This window comes from Solea solea, chromosome 13 (assembly GCF_958295425.1).
Source record: "Solea solea chromosome 13, fSolSol10.1, whole genome shotgun sequence".
NCBI lineage: Eukaryota > Metazoa > Chordata > Actinopteri > Pleuronectiformes > Soleidae > Solea > Solea solea.
Window position 1 is genome coordinate 21,225,032 of NC_081146.1, and position 27,739 is coordinate 21,252,770.

At 39.7% G+C, this 27,739-nt stretch overlaps 2 protein-coding genes across 2 annotated transcripts in view; both read left to right on the forward strand.

Annotated features, from left to right (window-relative positions):
* The first annotated feature begins 253 nt into the window (after positions 1-253).
* LOC131471880 (pituitary tumor-transforming gene 1 protein-interacting protein) lies at positions 254-10,469 on the forward strand. Its single transcript, XM_058648672.1, has 7 exons — positions 254-547; positions 715-761; positions 2,104-2,212; positions 3,840-3,948; positions 4,515-4,580; positions 8,635-8,681; positions 9,960-10,469. Exons 1-7 carry the CDS (start codon positions 424-426, stop codon positions 10,007-10,009), a joined length of 552 nt encoding a protein of 183 aa, XP_058504655.1. The 5' UTR covers positions 254-423; the 3' UTR covers positions 10,010-10,469.
* A 3,787-nt stretch (positions 10,470-14,256) lies between these two features.
* The window catches only part of cdk14 (cyclin dependent kinase 14), a 110,190-nt gene continuing 96,707 nt past the window's right edge, over positions 14,257-27,739 (forward strand). The window contains exons 1-2 of the mRNA XM_058646733.1: positions 14,257-14,806; positions 19,984-20,015. Coding sequence (XP_058502716.1) covers positions 14,713-14,806; positions 19,984-20,015 — 126 coding nt within the window. The 5' untranslated portion in view covers positions 14,257-14,712. The remainder of the gene's footprint in view (positions 14,807-19,983; positions 20,016-27,739) is intronic.

Below are 27,739 nucleotides of genomic sequence, written 5' to 3' on the forward strand. Positions count from 1 at the left end.
ATTTAATTATTTAAAAAAAAAAACACACTCAAACTGATAATTGTTGCAGAACTATTAGAAATATGCTACTATTAATGTGTAGCAATATGTATGTTAAAGTAAACACAGTAATAAAAATGGGATGCCGCTTAATGAGAAAGTATCAAATACTGTGGGTAAGCTGCGAGGGCGGCATATTGTATTTTTGATTAAATATATTAACTCCTCCCGCCCGGAGTGCCAAGACTTGACGAAACACGCGAACCCCTCGACACCCAGGAAGTAGAGCAAGGCAAAACAGAAGCAGCATAGGGAGCATCCATGCATAGGAGTTACAGCTGAGTTTCCAGAGGCAGCAAGAAACTGTGCTCTCCTGCCGAGAACACACGGTCTCTGTTTTCTTTCAGTTAGGCGTACGAGCTGTTTTCCTGTGCATTTGATAACATGTTTTCCACAAGCGGGAGTCGAACGGCGTCCTCCTCGCAGTGTTTTGCTATCGCTGTGCTGTTTGTTAGCATCGTTAGCCTGGGGGACTGTCAAATAACTCCATCACCACCACCACCAACCCGTAAGTTACTTCAATAATAGTGTAGAAAAAGAAGTGACACTGTCATTGTTAACGTTATAACTACGGTTGTACGACAGGGTTAATTCCTAAGTGAAATAGTGTAACTATTCGTGATACGTCACAGCTGAATGGCGTAGTTAAGTTTCTGTTTGTCGCTCTTCCCCCAGCTTGCTCCGCCCACAAGAACTGTGACACTTGTGCTCCAAATGCCAAGGTAAGATTATCTGTAGTAACGCAGTGAATGATAGGACCAGACCTTTGGTCAAAAGCGACGCAGTGATATAAAATATTATGTACTTCCTCGTTTGTCTGAACTTTAATCCCCCAACACGATCAAACACACCCTGTTTTTGCCAGTAGGGCTGGGCACCAATTCAGTAACAATTATTATGTCAATTCATGTTAATGTTTAATTTATTTTACCTTTATTTAACCAGGTAAGTCAGTTGAGAACCAATTCTCATTTACAATGACGACCTGGGCAAGAGGCAGCACAAGGGTCCATGGCATGCAATCAACAAGAAGAGAAACAGCAACAGAATCAACAAAGTGCAACAGAGATTTTGTTCCATATTGACATGATAGCTTCACATAGTTTCTGTGACCACATCCCAAACTTGTAATATTTTACTGAGATCTGGTGACTGTGGCGTTATTTGAATGCAGGAAACTCATTTTCATTTTCAAGAAACTGGTTTGTCAAGGGAGTTTAGTTAAGAAAAGCAGTGACAAATCTATTAGTTTGTGCCCTTGCCAAATTGCTACATACTGTACTGCAGTATAGTTTAAAAGACAGTACAAAAGAACAAGAACACAGCAAAAACAAACAATGATAAATACAGACTAACAGAATAACATTATGTGAATAGTGCACTTCCTCTAAAACATTGCAATTTACAAACATTATTAATAATCGATTAATAATCAATTACTCAAATAATCATCAGCAGCAGCCCTGAATGATTTTAAGAATCACCACATTCTGTCTGATGTTTGGTGTGATATAGGGGTTTTCTGATGCAAATGGGAACAATATCTGTTCTATGAAAGTGCTGTTTATGAAGACGGGACAAAATAAACACACTTCCCATTTCCTGAAAGACAAGAGCAAAACAAATCACAACAGAAAGCAGCCTAGTCCAGAGAGAAAATAAACACACCCATGGACACAATCAAGTAAATCATCACAAATTGAGTGCTCTGTAGATATTGAATGACAGTAACAGATGTAGTTGAAATTAATACAAAAGTGAACAATTAATTATGCACAACTGCCAATGTCATGCACCTTATTTTTTAATTGACAGCTGTGGGTCGTCGCATATTTTCAGACTGTCTCCTCAAAGAATATGTCTTGAAGAACTGACCAATTTATGCACAAAAACAATCCACAGTAAAAAAAAAAGGACATTGGGAATTCTAAACCCAAGGTTGATGCTGACCTAAAGGCCTAAATCCAAAAATGATCGTCTTATCATTTCATTTAAAACAAAGAAAGCTATCAGGAAGCTGGAAAATCCTAAGTGTGTTGATTGATATTTGTGTTTTATCTTCAGTGTCTGTGGTGCTTCTCGACCAACAACTGCACAGACTATCCAGTGAGCTGGCTGCTTCCCCCCGCTTCACTCTGCCCATTGTCCCAGGCCCGTTGGGGAGTGTGTTGGTGTGAGTTGATAAATCTGTTTATATTGTTAAAAAGTGTCAGCTTAACTTTTCCATGTCTCACATTCAAACAAAAATACATAGCACATCTATTCCATGACAGTAGCTTAGGAAAGAGACAAAATGATCCAAAACAGCACACAAAAATCCTACACTCTGAGTTGCAATGATACAATTATTTGCAACCCTTTGTATACTGTAAAAATGGTTCATAACAGCCTGGTGAACCAGTCATTTCTTCACACAGGCGGTGTAAAGAGGTGTGTCCTACAGATAAAGTAAACATGAAAGTCTATGGGTCTTTACTGTAAAAGGGAAGTCAACTTGGAAGCTTGTTAAAAGTTTTGACAGGGTGGCTATTATTGTGAGGCTGGGTGTGTAAAATATAATAAGATAATTGATAATACGAAAGGTTTATTGTTTTTAAACACATCACATTTTCACATTATTATTGTTGTAGTAATAATAATAATAATAATAATAACAATTATTATTATTGTCGTTCTTGAGGGAATTTGAGTTGTGTCTCAACTTTAAAGTTGTGTAGTAGATCAGAGTCAAGGCTGACATTACTTTTTTCCAGAAAACTAGAACTTGACAGAAGTGAAATGGAAATGAGGAAAAGAAGATGAAAAGCCAGTTTTACAGTAAATATTACAGCTCCTGTTGTTGGGTACTGGAAAAGTGTCTAGATTAACTGTTGGACTAAAAGACTCTGTATATAATAAAGGACAACTGACAACAGCCTTTAAGGTTAAATTATTAATCCTAGATATCTGTGGGAAAAAAAGGGAAGTTCACTATATATTTACTCTGTGGTACAAGACATAATTCCATCTCCCTTTTAATTAACAACACATGGGAAATTACAAAATGATTATTCTATTTTAAGTTAGGGAAAGCTTGTCTTTTAAGTTGGATAACAATCCTGAGACTGCAGAGGCCTCAGGCACAGCAACTTTGGGGAAACATACAAAACAAATCGTAACACCCCTAATGCTAACAAAGCAAGTCATGCATTTGTTGTGTCACTGTGGTAACTTTTTCACTGCTGCTAATTTCACATGTGTTGTCAACAACATGGCAAATACAGTCATTGGTTATTTAAACATGTAGGGAACAGGAAACAAGTGATTCTGGAATGGATATATGCTTTCAATGAATGTGGAGTTGAATTAAAATGTGGTTACTTGCACTGAGAAGGCAGCAGGTGGCACCATTGCATAACAAGTTAAATGTAAAATGTGTACGAGGGAATGAAATCTGTGACAGCAGAAGAAAGGGAAATGGTATTATCATTATTATTATTATTAGAATAAACATAATTTTTAGTGCTTATTGGAATAAGGTTCAGGTTCAAGATTTTTATTTGCCATTTGTGCTTAAACAGACAGTCCAGGCACATTGGAAATCTTGTGCGGGTTCTACGAGTCAGTTGTAGGAGACAGAAACACAAACTTAAGTATAAATATAAATATGAAAGTATAAAAGTAGACCTCAAATTAAAATCTATACAGAGTATAAAAAATAATAAAAAATGTAGAAGATGTGGAAAAAAAAAATAAGAATAAGTATTAAATGCACTATTAATAAATTATAAACTGATTATTTGCCTTCTCTTTTGATTCAGTGAACTTTGAAGCCTTCATCATTACCTTGGGTGTGATCGGCGGAGTCATCCTGATCAGCATTGTCATATGTTGCTGCTGCTGCTGCTGCTGCAAGAAGAGGCACCCAGTGTAAGATGACATGACAGGCCAACTCAATTTCAGTTCTTCAGTACTTTTATTTACTTATTTATTTATTTTTGACAATCTTTGATAAATTAAGTATGTCTTCCATGAACTACTCATCTTTGTAGTGTGTCTCACTTTTGATTATGTTGACTGACTCACAGTTTGGTCGACACAATATTTCGGAAATCATTGGAAAATGTTGAGGTGACGACTCCCTCACACCGCTAAATCCACAAACCAAAGATATTCTGTTTACCGTCATAGACGAGCAAAGTAACCAGAACATGTTCATGTTTATCAAGCCAGAGGGGGGGGAAAACATTTAAAACTGATTGATTATCAAAACAGTTGTTGATTAATTTAGTGAACAGTTACCACTTATTCATTGTTGCAGCCCTTATAACATGTCAAACACTCTTTAAATTCTGTTCTGGGGAAAAAATATCCCTTGAGTACATTTTCCAGTATTTAAAGTTATGCTATTTGTTCCATTGAGTTAAGTGTGATTGTTCTGTGGTTCTATTAACCTATGAAAGTAGTGATTGTGAAACTTTCTCCTTTAATTCAAGGCGTGACAGAGATGACGAGAGATATGCCAGGAGGAGAGAGGAGATCAAACAACGCTCTGAAGAGCGGTAAGAACTTAAGAGAAAAAAACACCTTGAAGCGACACTAATAAGTTTAACACCTTTACATGCATGGCTGATGATAGTGTCTGCAACTAATAACTGTTGAAGTTAGACACCTCTGTTTTGGACACCGTGTTTGCTCAGTGTTGATACAGTTGGGTTTCTTTATAAATGTTCTCGATCGCACTATTTTTAGTGACTTGATCTGATACTGCACAAATACATTTGAATTACTTATTGGCAACTCAAAAACAGTGGTTAAGGTGCCACTATTGTCCGTTTATGTAGCCTGAATATTTTCAGCAACATCTGAATTGGTTGATCAAAATGTTTCATAATATTGTTTCACTCCTGGAGAATGTCTAAAACCTGTGGGAAATCAGGATATTTTGCAAAGATGAATCATTCTGAATGAAGTGAGCCAAAACCTGTGGCTGCGAAACAGTAATCATGTGTTTTTCATTTTGGTGATTATGGGTTAGGGTTTAACCCAAATAAGTCAAACAATGATTGACTAAAATAAGCACATAATTCGAGGAGAATATGAATATATCGGGTCATACGGTACAAAAGAGCTGAACATCAACTCTTTGTCACTCAAAATCTTGGGTGTTTCTGCCTCTCATGATATCCCAACACAACCCATAAGGGATTTCCTGCACCAGAAGAGTTCAACATAGTCTCAAACAAAAGGCCCAGTTGTAGATTCATGATCTCAGCAACTGGTTTTTAACACCATGTCCCTGAGGAGGAGCTTAGTTTTCCCCTGCTTGCATCTCACAATACCAATTGAATTAGCAAGGCTGAGCAGCTGTTCTTTGGCAACGTGGTCAGAAATAGAGTGTGTTGAATCCTGTAGAGCATTACACACTGTCAGAACAACCAGTGTGATATTCATTGAATCTTACAGTCAGTAGACCTGGAAGTCCCTCCTCGTTCTTGTCTCCATAAATGTTTCAGCTTCATCTTTCTATTCGGTGCCCAGAGCACTCAGCCTTAGATGATGTGTTGGTAAACGGTGCAGTCGTGCAGAAATATCGACAGTAACTGTTTTATCATCATCACTTGCACTGCCAGGAACATTGTTGAGTCCCAGTTCTTTCTCTGTCCACTCACTCACTCACTCTGCGTGTGTGAGAGAGCCTGCAAGAATTTTTTCCAACCTCTATGAGCTTTTCTGTCATGTGCCACAGAATCCAGTCAGGGTTTCCTGCGGTGAGCACGATCAAATCCCCACAGTCAGAATTAGTGCAGTGACCTACATAGATGCGGTCTGCGCTGTGAACAGGACATTCAGAGGGGAAAGGACCCATCTTGGAAGATATTAGTGGATGTAGACACCTCAAAGCCCAGAGCCAGCTCACAGCACTGGGCCTGAGCTCAGCTGGATGACAAGAATCACCATCAACTGCCATAAAATGATATCAAACTTTTTTTGATAGACTGTACATAGAAACAGTTGTAGTCTTTTGGTCTGGAAAGTGAAAACAATAAGGAATTGTGTGAATGCAAGTCTATAAGAAAATTAACTAACTTTTTGCATGAGTTTTTGGTCGCTATCACTCGTTTCAGCTCTTTTTCAATGCAGCATGATTTCCAAATTTGTAAAGTATGGTCCCATTTAGAGTCGAATAGACCATAAACCAGGGGATGTATTGGGATTTTACCAGTCAATGTGGCTGGTCACAGGCGTAGGTAGAAGTGCACCCCTGCTTTTCCAAATATGGTCACTTCTGGGTTTCTTCATACCCAAAAGAGCAAATGAAGGCAAGATAATTGTTTCAAGTCAACTTCTCTCTACCCTTCATTTCTCTCACCCTTTCTCCAACTGTTGCCTCAGGTAAATCTTCATGTTTTATTTTTACTTTGCCTTAATTTATACTGGTGATTTCTTTAAGGTATGATGTCTCATTGTTATGAGGCCTGATCAGGACCACAATAAAGCAGAGTTTGTAGACAGACGAATGTTTAATAAGAAGTATGTGCATGTGTCATACAAGGTCAGAATGTCACAGTAAAAAAAAGCCTGGTCTGTTTTTGTGAAACTTTTCTTCATGTACACATAACACATGAAGAGAGCAGAACCTTAAGCAGCCTCTGGAAGTGAAGCTCTCTGTTTCCTTCAGATGTAGCTCAGTACTTTCATATATGCATGTTAGAAAAGATTTCATCCCCTCCTAGGCTTTTCTTGTCTCTTATTATCCGTCTACTCTACACTTTGCACTTGTTGAATTGAGTCATATATTAATGCGGAGGGCGTATGGACATGTCAGTCAATTAGCTGCATACCAGCCCGGCAGCAAGGCAGGGGGGACAGATGGCAAGCAGAGAGAGCTCTGCAGCCCTGATTTGTCACAGATCACTACTTGGTAATAAAACACTGACTGATTTACACTGAGTCTTTGTGAAGAGATGAAGTGAAATGACACCCCTGAAGGTCCAGGGTTTCAAACCTCCACCCAAACCTTTGTTACTCTCCAGAAAGGTTGGGTGTCGAGCAGAAGGTCAGGGCTGAGGGTATTCTAGAGCAATGCGGCAGTTAGTGTTCTACAATGTTGTTAAGGAATTCAGAAAAGCTGTTTGGTTTTTCCTGTCAGTTTACATCTTGGATCCAGATCTGAAGTGAGTTAAAAATGAATGAATACATAATATTTTCATTGACTGCTGCTCATACTCTCTCTTAGTCTGTCATTTTGAAATCCTTTGTCCTTCATATTGTTGTCTTACAATGACATTTTGTACTTAAATAGGCAGAGCGGAGTTAATCAGAATGTTATTGATATTATAATATGAGGCCATATATCAATATGAGGTTTTTGTAATATTATATTGTAACCTTGTAGCCTAGTGTCTGCTCTTGGTCTCAATACTGTACGTTATAGAATAGCGGTTTCTTGCCGACTGAATTCAACGGTGGTTTACATGATTTACTGAAGTTGTCCTCCCAGCGCTTTCTCTTTCACGTTTAGCAGCTGACAGGCAGGGTATGTTAGTTTGTTTTAAATAGAGGGCAGACTGGAGGGGCATGGTGTGGGTCGGTTTCCTGTCATTGCTATAGCTTTTCCAGATTTATAGATCCCAGATTGTCCTGACACTGCTAATTAAGGTCAGTGTGACTGTGGCACAGCAGGTTAAATTCACCTTTCATGTTAAGTGAAAGTGAATGGTATACCTAAACATCTTCTTTTTCAAGTCCCGGTGAACTGAAAATTAAGTGTTCTCAGTTTTAACCTCATAGACCCCGTGTCAACAATCTTAATTTGCTAATTATATGTCAAAACATTTGTATCTCATTGAAATGCACCGCTGCCTTCGCATACCGGCTTGATCGTCCTCACTCCATAAACGATTGATTATATTATTGATCTCAATCTACATCTTTCTCGGTTTCATCCCGGACAAAATTACCAGTTACATTCATAGGAGAAGCTGAAGATGGTGGTGAGAATTAGAATCAGTTATTTTTGATAGTGAATTTGACCTCTGTATTTAACCCATCCTTTTTTTTTTTACACCAGAAGTGAACACACACACACAAGCTGGGGAGAAATGGGGATCAGCCCCTGACTCATCCCGGCATTTGAACCCCAAGATCCTCCAGTTACAAGTCCAATTCCTTTCCTCTTGGCCATGGGCTGCCAAGTCCTTGAGAGCAGAGCACAGGCTGCCCTCATGGTTTTGTGTGTTAAGCTGACAGTTAGTATCCATGCTACCACAGGGCTATAATGCATATTCAGTGCTTTTGGCTACTGTAAACTGTCAATCGATATCCCTGACACTTTTTTTTCCCACTGCATTGTGTGAGCATACACACACACACATAAATATGCACAATCAAACAGAGCTCTGGCATCAGCTTTACAGGGATTTTAAAAAGCTTACAAAGGGTCAGTGAGGTATAACTGTGGTGCAGAGGTTAGTTGAACAATTTACGTGAGATTGAAAAATCTATACTCGCAAATGTCGTCTGCCTACACAAAACCACTAAAGCCAAAGCTTTCACTGATCTGTGGGATAATACGACTTCTATCCTCCTCTGTCCTTGTTTATTTTTTTCCAGGAGGGACGAGAGGATGGCACGGCACGATGAGATCCGCAAGAAGTATGGTATGTATGAACCTCTCGGTTAGATCACGTTCCATTACCATATAAACTCCCTTCAACCTCTTTAATCATAGTCAGACGGGCTCGGTGCACATCTCTCACAGTGATATATGAAGCTGTTGTATTTGAGTTGATCAGGAAGCCTAACACAGTTCAGGACGTACTGCCTCCTCTCTCTTCTTGTCATGTCAGCTTTGTCTCAGACGCATGTTGATTCGGTTTTTAGATTTTTATTTTTTTTTCCCAGGACATTCTCATTGACTTTCATTTCCCTGTGCAGCACTTGAAATGTTTTATTCAGCAGTTAAATGCCTGAGCGAGGCAACTCGGGTCATGTCAAGGATAACTCCTGTCTGTTCAATTCAGTTTAAGCATAATGTCAATTTAAGTGTAATTTATCATATGCTGGTGTCAAATGTATGCCCCCCCCCCCACCCTCACTGAAACAGCAGCACTAGTATTTGCATTTTATCAAAGAACCCTGTCATAGGAGCCTGTACTATACAGTGTATCATGGATACTTTTAATGTTTTAATACTTATTGTGGTCATTTTTTGGCAGTCTACCAATACCAAATGAGGGTTCATTACAGATTGATTATTGCTCCTGAGGGAAAGTTGAAGAAACCAGGTAGTTGTGGTTTATAAGCAAACATTTGCAAAGGCATGTTAAAGCTGCAGTAGGTAGGATTGCTAGGAAACATAAAAGTTGATTGTTGAGGTTCAGATCGCAGCTCTCTGGCCTTGAACTTGTAAGATTTAATCTTCAATTGTTATCGAATGCTTACTATAAAGAAGCAAAATGTCACTTGAAGGGAGTTCAGTTTGTTTTTGAGCCATTGTAAGCTTTTAAATCAGAGTTTTACAGTTATTTAATACTGTATCATAATTACTTTGATCACTTTGATAACTGTGTGATTAAAATGTTCCCCTATCACCCTATGCCGTACACCCTAGAGGGTAATTCATCAAGTTGTTTTTTGATAATAAATATTTTATTATTATTTTAATTTCATAATTAAAATGTTATGACAGTTAGTCCAAATCATTCAGGTTAGAACAAGTAATTGCTATCAGACAATTATGTAATAATTGTGTCAGGCTTATTATCTCGACAAGACTTAATAGACTTAAATTCTTTTGACTGTGTTAAGTTTGTTTTCAGAAATGTATATTGTTAACATATGAGTCACTGCCTCTGAAAGACATGGAAACTGTAGCAAAGCTAAGACGTCCATGTGGTCACTCTCTCTTCCCTCTGTGTGTCGTCCTGTGTGTGCAGGTCTGATGGGCGACTCGGACCACCCGTACAGCAAGTTTGAGAACGAGTAGAACAGCCGGAGAAGTTTCCATATGCAAGCAGCGTCTGCAGCCTAGAGTGATGCTCCACTTTTTTTTTTCCACACATGATCCACAAAAAAAACAAAAAAAACACCACAAACACTGCAGAGTGCTGCACACCATGATTCACTTCCTACACAAATCAACATTTTACATTATGACTCTGATGGACAAAGATTTTATTTCACTTTGTGATGCTTGGTAATGATAATTGTGTTGCGCTTTGGGTGGATCTTGAAGATTGTTCTTAAATTGTCTGCAAATGTTTTTTTTGTGTGTCATGAGATTCCATTTCACTCGTTTTAGTATAATTTCAAACCACTCTTTTCACTTAATTCATACAGTATTATTGTTTTTTTTTTTTAAATCCACACCAATGATTGTTTTTCCTAAATGTGTTTTGACACATTAAATAAAAAAGAACCCTCTTTTAACATTGAGGTTTTGTTCATCTATTGATAAAACCTAGTGATTTCTGATGATCTGCAGAGCTGTGAAAGGTTTCTGTGCAGTGACATTTGTGGGGTTAAAAAAAAAAAAGGTTTCATACAGACCTTGGTTCCTGTGTAGTTCCTATGGTTTCTGTGGAAAGTTTCGCAGTGGAAACAGCTGAGGTTGTGAATCTGTTGACTTTAAATAATAAAGATGAGGGTTTGTGTGGTCATGAAAAACCTGGATAAATTAGGGAATTTCAAAAACGGCCTTTTTCTGGCTGGAAAATGTCAGGACATGTGGGGTAATATATTACTGTGTGTGACAACTGTACATGGTAAACGCTGAATTTCACCTGGTTGAATATCTGTCATTGGCAAAAAAGATGAGGCACATAGTTTTCACAGCACACATGATTAAAGCCCGCCTTTTCCTACCCTTAACTGTAGAAGGTAACAGCTTCATCTCAAACAATCGTGTCATGCCCTTTTTGATATAATTGGTCATATTTAAAGACTGTTTGAACGTAGTCATAGGTTTTTATTATTGTCAAGTATACACAGACATTTTAGAAAGCATATAGTCACGATTATTTGCCTCAAAGTCATGCAAAGATGTGTGTTAACTCTGTTAACTGTTTGCTGCTATGTGTAAATATTGCTCTTCCACCTCTGCTCAATCTGTCGCTTCATTTTCCAGTCGTCTCTGTGTCACTCAGGCTTCCAATCAGGCTTTTGTGTCTGCTGTCAGTGATACTTTCCCCATCACCACCACCACCACCACCCGATTGTCCATCTAATGTTTTGTCCCCTGTCTTTTGGGTCTGCACTCGTCCAATGAAGATGAAAATGCACCACAATGACGAGGTATGATCATCACTCATAACTCTCACTGTTGTGAATTTAGGGTCTTGGGAGGGGAAGCAGCGCTGCACACACTGACTCTGACTCCATATGTGTATTTCTTATTAATTTTTGATGATGTTTTGGCTCGTACGCCTTTCTTCTTCCAGATAATAAAAATCTAAAGTAAGCACTAAGAGTGGGGGCAGAATATAATAAAAAGTTAAATAAGAATTGACATAAGAGAAAACCTGTAGGCAAAATGATAAAAAAGAAAGAAAGAAAAGAAATACACTCTTACACTATATGGGGCAGTACTGCAGTTTTATTTTAGTGGGTATACTGTATAATTTTAGAGATAAAATTGTATAGAGAATACATATATTACAGGAAACACTTTAGATCACAACCTATATGACAGTAATTGACAGTTTTCTTAAAGCGTGGATTCAATAACATGTAAATCAAAGTCGCTAAATTCATTTTCTTTGGTGGAAGGGCATTTATTTTACTCAAAACTTTTGTGATTTTTACTCCAACTTCTGAAAAACCTGTATATTTATCGATGTTTTATTTATTGACGAGAGTTAGAGCTCTTGTGTGTGTCTGTAAATGGCCTCCAGGGGAAAGCTGCAGTCCTGGAGGAGCGTTCTCCACCAATAATGTCTGGAATTATTCACAAGATAGGAAATCTATCAAATGCTGGGGTTTTCTTTTACTGCCTCTCTGCTGCCACCACCTGGCATGTTTAATCATGTAGCAACTCAAATGCTCCATTTTCTCCAGCATCACCACCACATTCCCCATCCTTTTTTTATCTTTTAAAACATTGTTTAATGCCATGTTCCACACCATAGACGACATAACTTCTCCTGTTCGTGCTCTGTTCCGGGGTAAACTGGTTTAAGTTTGTGTCAAACACCCATGCCGCATTATGATGAAAGTTTGTTTCACACTAATGGAGCTGCACATTTGTCTCACTTATCCCCGGGGTTTGTTAAAGTAATTAGGAAAACCATCTCTGCATTCCGCAGATGTTTTCAGACTGTGAAGGCCACATTCAAACACCGAGACATGTCATGGTGTCTGTGAATTACCCATGTGGTCGCTGTGGTGACTGGAGAACAGACACATGACATGCAAGGCAAGCACATGAAGACACCAGACACAATCGGAAAGCACAAGCTCACAGGCTCGCTGCTGCAGCATTTAGATTATTGATGCAAGATGGAGTCGCTCTGATGGCTTTAATCCTGCTGCACGCTTTTAATCCCAAGTATAAAATATAAATTAACTGACGGAATATGATATTGTCGTCGCTGAATCGGTCACACATTTGAATTATGGATAACTCGATTTGTTTCACACACATAATATATAACAAAAACTGCACTGAGAGGAATCACTGGAGACTAAAAATTAGATGAGATGAGACCAAAAACAGATACAAACGAAGGAAATAATGAGACAAAATAGATGGAATGAATAAAGGAACAGCTGGGTATTATTATGAAATGTCTGCACTGAGGTTTTCTAGTTATTTTAAATAAATTAAAACCAACCAAATGAGTGATTTGCATAGTTCTGGGGATGTTTGATTTATGCCATTATAAAGAGCTGTGCTGTTAAATATGATTAAGATAAGATAAGTGCAGCTCAGAGGGGACCATGCGTTTGCAGTTGTGGCCCCTAAACAGTGGAATGATCTGCCTTTCCCCTCTCCTTTCTACACTACTTAAGTTATAGCATTATTTTATTTCAGTTTGTATTGTGTTTTATTGTTTAGCTGCTTCTTTTCCTCATTCTTTTTATGTCTTTTAACTTATTTTAGTTGTTTTTTTAAGGTGTGTTTTATTGCCTCGTGTGAGCTTTTTACGTCTGTCATTTTACTGTGCAGCACTTTGTCCCACTGCTGTTGTGTAATAAGTAAGGGCTATACAAATAAAGTTGGATTGGATGAGGTAAGATAAGGCGCGACACATGACATTAAAAGTCAATTCAACCTCCTCAAACTCCCATTAATCCCACCATTTGTCACACAACAAGGGGACAAGTCTCAATAATCTCAATAAGAGATAGATGTTCATTCTATAGAACTTTACTCGTTTTACAGTGTTTTGAGTCTCAGGTTTTAACATCAGGTTTTGCCCATAGTTAAATAAATGTCCTTTACCTTTGTATGCATTTTAGGGCCGGTGCAATGATCGTTCATTTCTCTTCTGTTATTTAATAAAACGAGGAAAGTCAGAAGTCAGAAGTGAATCAAGCATAACATTCAACCACTAAAACAAATGTTTCTCTTCAGGAAATAACTGTAATTTTGAAATCTTAATCAAGAAATGATCATGTGCTTAACTATCTTTTTTCATTTTTTACGTTTTAAAAATTCATGGATAACAATAACAATAATATTAACATTAAATCTATAATTTTGGTGAAAGAGCTTCTCCATACGGGTGTGTTTACCATTAAAAAAAAGATTTTGATAATGACCAATGCTGTTAATTTACGGCAGCTGTGGCATACTATTATAAAATAACAAATCGAGTAATACATAATGTAAACAGAGTATAACCAAACATTGACTCTATGTTCCCTATTTACTGAGTCAAATATGGCACATCTGTACTGATACATGTGTAATGCACATGTAATGAAGTGAATGCACTTGAGATATAGATATCTATATGTAGATGTATACAGTATACTGTATATGGTGCTTGGATGAGGAGGAATGCGGATGGAGCTCGTGTTTGGGGAATACCTCAATATCAGGCAGGAGCGCAGACAAGAGGAGAGGAAGAACAAAAAAAAAAAAGATTCCTCCTCCTGCAACAAACTCCAGAGGCGGCGCTGACTCTTTGACGGTCACTCTGAGGAGCGAATAGGAACGAACATCTTCTCAAGATTCCTCCAATCCGCATCCTGGGCGGAGTCTGGGGGCTCGAAACCAGAGAGAGAAATCCCAAAAATGACATCTAGGTTGCGGTGGAGCAGGGGTCGACTGAGACTCTGAGGAAGGAAAGAAAGAAAGAAAGAAAGAAAGAAGTGAAAGCTGGGTTTCATCTGTTGGACCAGAAGCCACCCAAAGACGCACCAAGACAGGCAGGCGCGGGGGCATTACGCACGGTTTCCATTTGGATGCTTCTGCTCGAGCGCGTACTTTTATTGTCTCCTTTGGAAATGTAGTTGCATTCTTGAGGAAATCTCAAGAGGACAGTTGCGGTTGGTAGTTGATGAGAGGAGTGAGTGAGAGCCGTTGAGCCTCCCGTTTCCTGTGTTTGCCAGCAGCGCTGCAGCTGGGCTCGAGAAGCCCCGCTGCGCTCACTGAAAACCCCGGCGGTCCTCCTTCTCCGCGTCAGACCTCATCCAGCAGCCCACTGCAAAAGTCCAGCTTCGGTGGGGAAAGGAAAAGAAGAAATGTGCGACCTGATGCCAGCCTCTCAGCCCGCGGAGAAGATCGGGAAAATGAAGAAGTTGAGGAGAACTTTGTCCGAGAGTTTCAGGAGCATTGGTGAGTATAACGGGAAGTGTGATTTTCCATTTTTCAAAGCCACACTTCTCCTGCGTCTTTGTGCACAGTGTTAGATGAGAGATGTAGCAGCAGAAGCAGCAGCAGCATGAGCAGACTGTTGCTTCCCTCTCTGCTGATGTCTGGAGACTCACACAGCCATAGGAAAAAAGCCCACAGCAACTTGGTCTGTCCATGATTCTCTGTGCTTCTTTCACAGGAGGAGACAGTCGCATCATGAACAACCGCATACAGCAACAGTTATGAGAACTGTTAGTCATGGAATGCACCGTTTTCTTGAAATTGACATTTTACTCCCAATCCCTTATAGATTCCATATACTTGATCTCAGTGTATATTTAAATTATACTTCCTATATGCAAGGACGTCAAATATTAGACTGTAAATTTGCTATATATTATAGTTCATCTTGCACACTACTATCTTGTCTTTTTTTCTATTTAAATGGCTTTAACTTGTCTCTAATTATCAGTTTTTTTAGCCTAATTCCCATGCTACTGTTTTTGCAATTTATCTAACACCAAATGCAAATTCCCAATTTTTTTTACAAGTTAATTCTAATCAACTGTAATTGATGAGCATATATAATCATTAATTGCATAAATGTAGACTTTATATCGACGGTCATTTAAATGTGAATAACAAACAAATTATGGCAAAAATAGATATATAAGTATTTAGTCAACTCTCTGCCTGCTCAACTTTGCTGCACTGACGCTCCGTCCATATCAATCCCCTGCTGCTCAACATATAAACTCATCAATTCACTGATGTGTCTCTGATATTTAAGTTCCTCAGGAATAGTCTACAACACTGCATTCCAGTGTCCTTTTAGCCTGTGGTTGATGACGCTTGTACTCATTTTTTACAAAAGAAAATGTCATCATTTATCAGCACATGTGAGCTCAACTGGTTAGTAAAGAAGGTGAAATTGGTACACAGTTATTTTTCACTTTAGTAATGTTCAGTGTTTGTGATACAGCTTTTTAACTGGGACATTTTACGGCGTACGCCATGTCCTGCGTACCTGATAATGTGGCTGTTGTGGCACCTGATAATGGTATTCTGTCACTGTAGTCCATCTGCTTCAAGGTTGACGTGTTGTGTGTTCAGAGATGGTCGTTTGTGGACCTTAGTTGTGCATGAAAATCCCAGTAGATCAGCAGGTTCTGAAATAATCCGACCAGCCTGTCTGGCATTAACAAACATCACCGTTCTTCCCCCATTCTGATGCTCGGTTTAAACTTCAGCAGCGGTTCTTGACCTTGTCTTCATACCTAAATGCATTGAGTTGCTGCCATGAGATTGGCTGATTTGACATGTGTGCACATTATGGCTGCAACTAACGATTATTTTGATAAAGATGTTGTTTTGGACTGTTTTCTCACAGCACTTGGTTGCTGGTTGAGTGTCCATGTTTCTCTGCGTGTGTGTTGTTTTTTTTTTGCCTGGGTACTTAATCTTCGTCCAACAGTCCAAACCCATGAATACAAATCAGTGCAGCTGATGACCACTGAATTGAATAAAGATTTCAGGTGTTTCTGCAACGGCTTCAATCTCCAACAATTTTTAAATCAGTCTACAGTCATCAAATTACTTTTCGATTGATTTTTATCCTCCTCGATGGTCACCATGTCAGATTACAAATGGCAGTGCCACAGATTCTTGCCATGTCTTGTTTGGGGGACTGGCAACACTACAAGTATGACCCTGACCAATCATCGTTCACGACACTGCGTGACATCATAGGTCATTGGGAAGGCGGGGCAAGGAGTTGTCGGTCATTACTCACCGGGTTGCTGAAGTGCCTCCACTATTTCTTGCCAGCATGTCATGGTCTGTCATGATAGACCCTTGAGGAGACGTCAAAGAGGCAGAGGCACTGCTGCCAAAGCTCAACAGAACGTCTTTTGGTGACACTATTCCACCAAACAGCAGCAGCAGCAGCAGCATCCCTCTTCACCATGTATATATCCGTTTGTTACACCGGGTCAGAGAGCTCTGTTATCCTATTGGTCTATGGATTTGTGTAGTCTGATCCCGGCACAAGCAAACTCTTGCCTCTCAGCGGCCATTTTCGTGGCAGCTATTTCCGATTAACAAGACTTGGCACCTGCCTAAATGAGACGCAGTGATGCCTTCAACTCTGGCCTCTCTTCTGATGATGGGCTTTGGCATCAACAACTCGATTTATGTTGTCCTTTCTCTGGTAGCTTGATATCCTCCTCCTTCATGTTTCTCCTAAGGCCATTCATTAGTCACAAGATGAGTTAAAACTATCACGAACCTCAACTGTGAACCTGTGCAGTGCAACATAACGATTGGTAGATACAGTATATTTCCCAGTTTGACTATTACAAAAAAGATGATTGGCTTCTGGGAGGAAGGGGCAGGTTATACTTTTCTGGTCTCTTTCTTCTCTATAGTGTGTCTTGCTCGACTACGGACAGTAGTAACAGTTCATGATTGAATAATCTGTTATATCTTCAAAGAGCTTGTTTTGTCTGACCAACAGTACAATGTCCAAAGGTTCAGTCTATGCAAAGATAAACGGTGTAAGGCTGCAACTAATGCTTGTAATTGATGTCGACGAATAATTTGCTGCCCTGTGTTTTTTGATTACCTGAGAAAATGATTGAGTTCCTTTGGCAGACATCTATCTCCTCAGGGTTGAGGTTTGAATCAGTGTGTAGGAAATGAATAGCTGGATGCAGTAAAAGAGAGAAGGAGTGAGTGTGGGTCGATGTTGCATGGGAAGAAAAATTGGCATTGACTTTTTTTTTGTGCCGTGCCGATGCTCATCTGCCCTCCCTATCTAAATCAACACATCTGAGCAATCGATCGGCCTCTCGCTCTGCTCGACGGACGTTTTAACAAAGCACATTCAAGAATTACCCTTATTGTTTATATCCTCGTTTTGATCCAACTCGTCCCCATGGGCAGAGCTGCCTCACATGGGTGTCAAATTATGGCATTGTGCAGAATAATGCATTATAGATGTTTTCATTTAAATGGCTTCAAACATATCTTAGCAGCAGTTAGAGAGACGTCAGTTTGACATGCGAGTGTGAGCGTGGCATGTTTGGGATCAGGGAGGAAGTCCCCGAAGGATTATATGGAAATGATGGAACACCTCAACCTCTGCTTAATACATCTTTATTAAAAGTATATACAATTCTCTTGTGGTGGCACAGTGAGGGACACATTTGCTCCATGACTGACAGACTTAATAACTGTGACTGGTGTTAAAATTCATTGTAATTCTGTGGCTTAACAAAGCCAGCAAATAATTTGACTTGCATATTTATCTTCAAATGATCATTTCCCGCTGCAGCTGAGGTGCCCCTGATCGGGACCATTAATCCACGACTGCGTCCGAGGGGCTGCTGAGACACAACTTGTCTCCTAAAAATTATGTTCCCATACAGTTTAACTGCTGTCCGAATTGGGTTATATATAAGGAGAGGATTATAGGTCTACAGACATTGTCACTTGACATTGTTGGTGATTTATAATTACACACTCTGCGGTCCCTTTATTTGGTATAATTGTTGAATCGCTTGTTTTTAAACGCAAACATGCAATTAGCCAATACTATCATCAGTGCATTTAGGCATGGTAAGCTGCTGACCTTCAAACCAAGCATCAGAATGAGGAAGAAAGTTGATTTAAGTATTTCAGAAACTGTGTTGTGCAGGGGTTTTCGCACACAACCGTCTTTAGGGTTTACAGAGAATGGTCCAAAACAAAGACAGTGTCCAGTGAGCAGCAGTTGTCTGGGTGACAGTGCTTTGTTGATGCAAGATGTCAAAAGAGAATGATTGAAAGTCACAATCCGGATATGTGGTTGAACTTGGGTGAGGTACCATACAGTAGGTCATACTTGAACCCTAAAAAAAAAAAATCCATTTGACTTAAAATTCTACAGCCTACAAGCACATCAGACTGTGTGAGGTAATTAGCAGCATGTGGAAGTATTCCTGGTTCTACACCATAGATTGCTTACTCGTCTTCAAATGTACAGTGTGTCATGGAACATTCGTTCAAGTGTGATTTTTGGGAAACAGGACACCCTTAAGTCAACAGTAACTAAAGCATTTTCCTTGTTACCTTTGTCAAGAAGGTTTACATTGCAGTTAGCTTTTCCTTTCCTTCAGCAGGATAACTAAAAAAAAAAAAAGGACTGTCTTGAAATTTGTAGGAGGTGTGGGACATGACCTGAAAACATGATCCATTTGTAGCAAATGCAGATGTAGAGATAGAGGAAGCTCTCACAAGGCCAAAGGCTCCGCTGTTTGACGTTATGTTCACTTTGTCCCCAGGATCCGCAGCAGTTTTGACTCTCAGTTCACACAAAGCAGATCTTTTTCATGGATGTATTAAGATAGCTGCTGATGACGCCGTCACTCAGCCTTGGTGCCAGTTTCACACTGAATGGAAAACACAATTTAATAGAAATAGCTGGATTTCCGCTCACAACTCAGTTAGTTCATGTTTCCTAACGTTCTACGTCTATCTATCGTGACCTCAGGAACATGTGTTGTCTAAGTATTCCTGACTCATGGTCACAGCCATCTGTTGTAAGCTATATAAATGCAGTGGGGATAAACTGACTGACACTGCAGCAAAACATCAGTTGTACAGACAAAGATTGTGTTGCTGAGACATCACAATCCTCACATCGCTCTCTCTCTCTCTGCACCACAACTCCTGGTCATGTTTTACTGTATCTTCATTAAGGGAGATGATACGACACGCGATATATGATCCATGATGACAATAATATCACGATACAGCGATTCTTTGATAACCAATATATCACCTAAATCTAACCTTATTTTAATGTCGGTCAAATGAACATTGGACAAACATTTGCTTTCTCACATTCAGCCCCTTTTGGACAATTTTAAAAACATGCGTCTTAGTGTGTTGTAGAATCTTTCCATCCATGTAAAAACCTGCTCTCTGGTCTAATTAGGCTTCCATTTGAAACATGGAGAAAGTTGAAAGCATGACCGGTGCCCTCCACACCAGGGGCACTCGGTGACGAGCTTGCGTGTGGTTTTGCATCTCCTCGCCACACTTTGTATTCTGTGAAGGACAGACTTCAGCGACGACATGTGTTTGATGATCTCTCCCTCTCTTCTTTTTTTTTGCAGCGTTCAAGAAAGAGGACAGTGGCTTTGATGAGGTAAGTCCAACTCAAGTGTTTTTTTACTGAGCACAGGTGACATCACTGGTTCAATTTCAGCTGTCCTACAATCACAGTATATCAGATGGTGCATCTCTCACCGTGATTATTCATCAGGGTCTTGTTGGTCACATGTTGTCATAACCGTCTGTGCTGCATTGATTTTTTTTTTTTCTTTTTTTTTGACGTGGATGTCGCTGTAGCTCAGCACATATGGTATGTAATATATTCACGTGTAGAGTGTAGTGGTTTTCCCTCTCATCTGAGAGACACTATCACAGGGCTTCTCTGCTCAGCCAAATCGGCACACTCCGTCGGAATGAGTGCGGCAAGGGTTCAAAAAGTGTTTCACATTCCACACACTGTCCTTAAGTGATAATTGCCCAATTCTACTTTTTACATATTTATTGCACATTTGTGGTTATTGCTCTCTTTGAGCAGCAGCTGAAGTGTTCTGGCGGATCAGAGTCTCCATATTCTCTGCAGTGAAATGCAGAGCGACTCCCCTGACTCATTCTGAGTGTAATGTGTTATTCAAATGAAATGGATGGTGTATTATGTGAAGTGGCCAGATGGACGTAGGATTAAAAAAAAGTTAAGCATAACTGAATTCCTCCTGAATTCACAAACCATTTGCATCCTCAGTATGGAGTACCTTTCCATGGGAATTAACTGGAATGTATGGGAATTAAAGGGAATTAACAGGAATAAACTGGAGATTTCCACAGTTGAAGGTTGGGAACTTGAATATAGTTGATAGATAATACATTGTAGCATAATCTTGGCTAAAACAATCAGATTTGAGGCAAATATAGTTGCATATCAATGCTATTCTTCAATCACAGACACGTAGCACACTAATTACCCTACATGCACTGGGAATTCCTCCATCACATGACATGAATGTATTATTAGAAGTAGGTAAAGTACCTCCCCCTCTGGTTTGCAGCTAATTTTTATTAGTGGCCACTCGTGGTACTGCAAAAAAAATGGCCCAAAAAGCAATTTTCCCATAGACCACAACAGTAGGACACCTTGAGACATGTATAGATCTTTATATTCTATATTTTTAAGTCATAGAGAAGAAATCCAGACCTATAAGCTGACATTAATATTTGAAAGTCTGCCCCAAATCTATAGTGTGCTATTTGTTTAAACTCTGAGTGATTTTGACATTTTATATTTAATTATTACATAATACCTTTAAACATTTCGGTTGAATGACAAACTAATATTTACAGGTAATTCGTTTTTTCTTGTTGTTTTGTCTTGAACCCTGTGAACCATCATGTGGCTCCAGTGAGAGGTGAAAGAAAAACCACTGTCTCAGAATAAAAATCAAGTAACTACAAAGTAATAGCTTTCACCGTTCCACGTGAAACCGGATTCTTTGTTTCAGCTCCAACTGATTTCTTGTGTCAATTATTCATCATGACTGGAGCAGAAAGTGTTTGCTCTTGTACTGCAACCTCAGCTTTAGTGTGAAGGTGTTGATGGGGCGGAGAGGAATGCTGCATTGAAGCGTCAAAAGCATTTTTCTCATTTTCAAAGGTCTTGAAATCTTTATTTCTTGTTGTGTTGTTCTTGGCCACGGGGACGCGCAAGCTCGTACATCACAGACATCACATATGTCTGACAGTTGGGCCCCTTGTCAAGTTTCCTGTGCTTATTGATATAAGGAGATATCTATGTTTTTTGTTTTGTTTTTCAGGATGGGACTTTTGTGGTAAAACAACATGAAGAAGGCCATTTCAGTGCCATGGGAATTAGCTCGGGCAATTTGCTATAAATGGGCCTTTCTCCGAAGGAAGAATGTAAAGAATCCGAGATGGAAAAATTCTCCTTCCTGTTCTGAAACATGGTGTTTGTAGGAGAGTGAGTGATGGCGCTCTGCTACAGTATTTGGATGTATAGGAGTTTGATTTAAAACTGCAGGAAGTGATATCCTGTGTGAGTGTGGGAGAAGCAGGCAGAGACAGAGACCTTGTTTTCCACCGAGGGCTGTTGAGCTGATTATCATTTATCACAGTGAATAGGAAACTTTGTGTCTGTTGAAACCATAAAGATGACTGATTAAACCGAGGAGCTTCAGCCTACATTCAGACATCCACATTTCGAGCTTCTCACTGTTGTTCTCGGGGCCGCATGATTTATTTAAGTGTTGTCAACGCAATTTGTGCATGCTCCAAATTTAAGGGTTCTTTGTTACAGAAGTTTATTGCTGTTAGTGAAAGGGAAACTGCATACATAATCATTTTTTTTTTTTTTTTTTTACTTTCACCATGAAAGAGGCTCTTTAAACAAACACGACCAGATGACCACAGCTTGAAAATGAGTGCGAAGGAAGAGGAAAACACATTGGAAAGATTTGATGGCAATGTTAAAATATTAAATGTAGGTTGGAGATCCTGGAAAAACAGATTTTTAATTTCAAGCCCCTTTCCTCAGCCTTCAGCCGAGCACTGCGCGGCATGGCTAACTGTCGGTACTTTTTGGGGACGCTAACGTTTTTGGATACTTGTTCAAATGACAATGTGATGCCCAAAGACAACAAATACTCTCAAAAGATCACAAAGACATGAAGTGAACCATACCAGTCCAGTAGAAACAGAGCCACCATGGCATCACTTTGCAGCCCTTTCTGTCACCGCTGTTCAAACACAGCACCGATGTTGTTTGGCACCTTTTCTGCCATAAATTTGCTGCAACTCTCTCGTAGGATTTAGCAAGCTAGCATCAGCTCTGGCGTAGTCTTCTGAGAAGAGGTGTACGTGCATAGGGGGTGCAGATGGTAGTTTGATTGATTAAATGAATTCATTTGGACCGTTAATTATGATTTGATGGTGTTTTTACAGTCCTGTTCGCTCCATGGATGATTTAATTTGTCGCATTAGAAAACGCATTAAATCACGGTTTTTCAATCGGGTTGTGAAGAGGATTTTAAGCGAGACAGTAAAAAAATACCTTGAACATGTTTTGTCAATGAATCTATTTTGTATAAATGCCCAGCTGCCCTCTCTTATAGTTCAAGGAATGATTTCCCAGGTTTTTGTCATCACGGTTCTTTTCTATGCCGACGACAACCTCCCGTTCACGGTCATCACCCTCGTTTTTGAATGATTTTTATTTCACAATTGAGCCATTTAAGTCATGTGAAAACAACTATATCTTCCCCACATCCAGCTCACGGTGTATAATAACTCTATCACGGTAATATCTCAGTGTCAGTTAAACAATACACTGCCGCCCTGATACGAACACACTTGACCCTGGAGGTGAAGGTCACTGAAGCATCTCCAAGGGGCTGTGAAGATGTTGCATCTAGAAAAGAAAAAAAAGAAAAGCACATGTAATACCCTTTGGCCCTTGGGGAGCTGAGGTCCTGTCATGTCGGTTGTCACTAAGCAACCAAAACGGCGAGCTCGAGATGACAATGAAGATGATGCATGATATTCCATTTCCAGCAGCACACATTGTCTCTCAGTTGTGTTTGTATGTAAAAGTGGAAGGAATATTCTGTGTCTATGCCGTTTTTGTTTTTGTTTGGTTTGTCTTGGTGCAAACCTACGTGATTTGCTTTTTGCTCTTCTCAGTTTAAAATCAGTTAATGAACTGGGCATAGAAAAAGTCACGTCTGTTGCATAGATTTTGAAAGTGACTGTTGCTTCGTAAGCATGTGACGACGTCTGACATTGTTTAGCACACACAAATAGTCATTAGTTGCACAGCCACAAGAGGCAGGTGGTCAAAAATGTGAGCAGAAGTTTTTTGTTTGTTTGTTTTTAAGGATAAAAGTCCCTCTTAAAAGTGTGAGCAGTGGAGGAAAGTCCCTGCTCCCATGTGAGTTGTTCTTACCCCCTCTCTGCCTCTAACTGGAAAAGGCTCTGAGAGCTGACTGGCTTAATTTAAATCTGTGCTCAAAGTGCTGAACTCAACACAAAGAGCCTTCGGAAAGGCTTTGCTTATTTAGGATGCTCTCTATGCTTATCTGCTCTCTGGCTGTTGTCGTGTGTAATTTTATTGTCGAGGACCAACTTGCCGCCTGTTATGGAGCTAGTTTATGCTTTTCTCGTTTTCTCCCTTGACTGTACCCGCGTGTTTTCCTCTCCCTCATGCGTCTTGTCTCCTGTTTGTGTTCAGACTTCAGAGGGATGTGTGATTCAGTGAAGGAAATGTATGCATGTTATTGTTCGTCGCCACAGCCCATCATCCACCTCCGTCTTGCCCCATCTATGCATGAAAATTTGAGTTTAATTATCCATAATAAAATATTTTCATTATCTTTGATACAAACTGTACAAATAGAGGGAATGCGTCGACTGGAGCATTTGTGGAAACCAGAAAAAGCGTGTGTGGTTCCCACAGAATTGGCTCAATCTAAAGTGGTAATGGGGGAATGCACGGTTACCTACAAATGGACACGGTTCATTATCGGGGCTTCATTCTGATTTCCAGCCACGTTTCTTCAGATCTGAATCCAATCTGATTCATTACAGATCAGATTTGATGGTTCACGTTCATTACTACGTAAGTGTCTCGCATCTGAATGCGACTGCAGATGCATGCCAGAAATTGGGATTGCTGATCGGATTTCTGTCCCCCACGGCCGTGAAAAGATCAGATCTGTCTCACTTCAGTGGAAAAGAATCATTTCAGCATTTCAACGATTCAGGGCCTATGATTCTCCATTATCTTTTATTAAACTAGTTGAAATAATAATGTGTAAACTGGAAGGTTCCAGCTGCATTTTTAAGATCCAAAGGTAGCAGCAGCCTCAGTTTATAACGTCTTGAATCACAATTCCCATATTAAAGACAAAATGTAAACTCATGACACACTTTTACGTGCAGAATTACATTGACGTAAGATTTGGGAGGTGGTGAAAAATCGCTGTATCTCGGCTACATGTGTCTTTGTTACATGCTCTTCATAAAGTGTCCGGATGGAGGCGCACTGCACCTCTGTTTTCCGCCTTTCATAGCGTCTATTTTACGCTATATAACATTTAAATAATTGGCATTTGGACATTGTGCAAGTAGATTCAGAATCGCCGAATCGCGATGCATCTAAGAATCTATGTTTTCCCCCCACCCCTAGTGACAGGTACACATAAGCCCGATGCCACAAGGCTGCTAACTAAAGGAGCTTATTATCTACAGAAAAGCATTGAGAGCAACATGTGAGGATTTGTAGACGATTGGTTTTTATTCTCTATTTCTGATTCATGGGTTTTCTGCTTCGATTCATAATCATTAAAGAGAGAAAAATGCCGTGTCTAAAAAAAAAAAAAATCTTTTTTCCCCCTCCAATCCGTTTTATCAGCTTTAATATCCAAAAGATGTGTTAATGATGTGTGAGGGAAACAGTGCAGCATACAAATGTGTTAATGGCTAAATGGCAAAGCTTTAGGGTAAAATGTGACAAAGTGGTTGTTGTGCTTGGGAAAAGTGTCAAGTTTTCATGTTCAGTCGACAGACATCAGGACAGATACCAACACTCACAGTTCCGTCTTTGTTCTCTTTATCTTGTAATCTCTCTCTCTCCATTTTGTCTTTGTTATACACTACATTACGCTGTCTCGTCTCAGTCCAATTGGAGCTGAATAATGTTTATGTGTTCGGTGTAGGTATCGGACGCTAATGCAATGAATGTTCAAGGAACGGGAATTAATGTAAAGGCGGAGTGCTGTAATTCATCCCCAGGAAGTATAAATCACTGTGGATTCGGTTTGCTGTTGTAGTTTTAATCCCTGCCTCCATGTCGTGCTTTTTGCTCCTCTCATCAGTATTTCTGTCCCACAACGGAATTTCAATCTAACACAGAATTCAACCTTTGCTCCTCTTTGTCAATAAACTTTGATTTGTGGATAAAACAAAGACATTCGGGGACATTGCTATTTTAACCCTTTAACACTGAGCGTATCACAGACGACACGTTCGCGCAAGTGCACTTTGCATTACCTTAATGACGCTAAACACGCCGACGGTTTCTGAAAGATGAGTTGCACGTCAAAGCCAACGTGTGGTTATTACGGTAATTTAACTCGCGCTGTTGCAGGAAGCCGGCGAATCAGTGTCTTTGTCACCACAGAGGAGAGAGTTGGAAAACCCGCTTGTACATGTTTTTGGACATTGAGACAAAAACTCAAACAAATGTTATTTTAAATATGTTTTATGGCGTTCAAATTTCAAATTTAACACACAAAATCTGGTGTTCGTGTACAAGTACAGTGTTTTTTTTTCTAAATGAAACGTTTTTGTCTTTCCTTCAATACTTTAACTTTAACATGCAGTCAAATAAGCTTAGGTGTTAAAGGGTTAAGGGTTTGGGAGAGAAATTTAATCAGAATGTTGTGCATTTCGTGGACAAAACAACTAATTGAGTAAGTGAGAAACGTAATTGACAAAAAAACGAATCGTTAGTTGCAGCCCTGTTTACAGAATCAATCTTGCCCGCGGATCATTTCAGGCTGTTTGCATGGATTGATGCTGCAACTGCGCTGTCCCTGGTACTGAAAGAGGACAGAGGACTGGGGACAATTATATTTGTCTGTGGCCTGAAGGGGGCATGGAATCAGGATGGTGTCTCCACAATGTAATGTCAGACATTGTCCACCTGCCAAACTTTAACTGAATATATCTTTGGTCATTTGGTAAAAGACCAAATTGTCATTGCAGAAGCACAACAATCTCTTTATAATTGGAAAGAAAATGTGATGAATTACTCAGTCATTTATATCTATGTACATTGCAGCCAAAAGGAAAGAACTGTAACACCTGATATAACATTAACCCTCATTTTAGAATGAAAATGCTTCTGTTAAACCAAAGTAAAGTGGTGGAGTTACTTTGCTCGTCACTTTTTATTGAGCGCCGCTCCTGGTTTAAACTCATCATTTATCCGCCCGCTTATCTTTAGCCGCAGCAGGAAGTCGTTCTCACTGGAGAACAGTTTCAAACAGTCAGTCAGAGTGAGAGACTTTGGTGAGTGATTTTGGCGTAAAAGCGTTCGCACAGAACGCGCCACAAAGACTTGAGAGCCAGAGGCGCTTTAGCTTGTACTTTTTTTGCACATGCATGAGATTCAGTAAGTGTCCAGATCAGTGGGTGGTGGGAATCTGAATCTGTCACATGAAAAAGGGGAAAATGGAAGACTCACAAACCACTTTAATCTGGGAATTTTGAAGTGAAAGAAGACATTTTTAAAGTGATCGATGAACAAAGGGGAATAACACACTGTAGCTGTAGTCATTTCTTTTATCTGATCCGTCTCATTTTTCTTGTAGCTGATGATCACTGATTTCTTTTTTTGGCTACACCAGCCGGACAAGGGCCATCATGTCGGAAAAAACACATCGCACTATGTCGGCTTGAAGCGTTCCCCGTAACAAAGTTAACAAGCGTAGAAGGCAAAACTGCAAAGGCAGAGTTTCATGAAATTGATTTTCCTCCGGTTATAGTTCAATTATCACTGTTTCTTTTGATGGCTTTGAAAATGCTGATCAATAGCGTGCATCGTTTTCCCTGAAGCAGCAAAAGAAAGAAAAAAAAGCTGTTGACGAAAGCTCCCTCTGGTTATAACCTATGTATATGCACCGGTGTGTATGCGCTATATGTTAATGCATGTAAAGGTGCCGTGCCGAGCCGAGCCAAGCTGAGGAGCAGCAGCAGGAAAGACTGCAGAGGAGGAGAAACGGCTTCACAAGCAATCAGTTAGTGAAAGAG

Bases quoted from the DNA above. Each gene is read 5' to 3' on its own strand.
- LOC131471880 (XM_058648672.1), top strand. From the start codon at position 424: ATGTTTTCCACAAGCGGGAGTCGAACGGCGTCCTCCTCGCAGTGTTTT. The intron at 548-714 runs GTAAGTTACTTC...CTCTTCCCCCAG, and splicing joins ATCACCACCACCACCAACCC to CTTGCTCCGCCCACAAGAAC. The intron at 3,949-4,514 runs GTAAGATGACAT...CTTTAATTCAAG, and splicing joins TGCAAGAAGAGGCACCCAGT to GCGTGACAGAGATGACGAGA.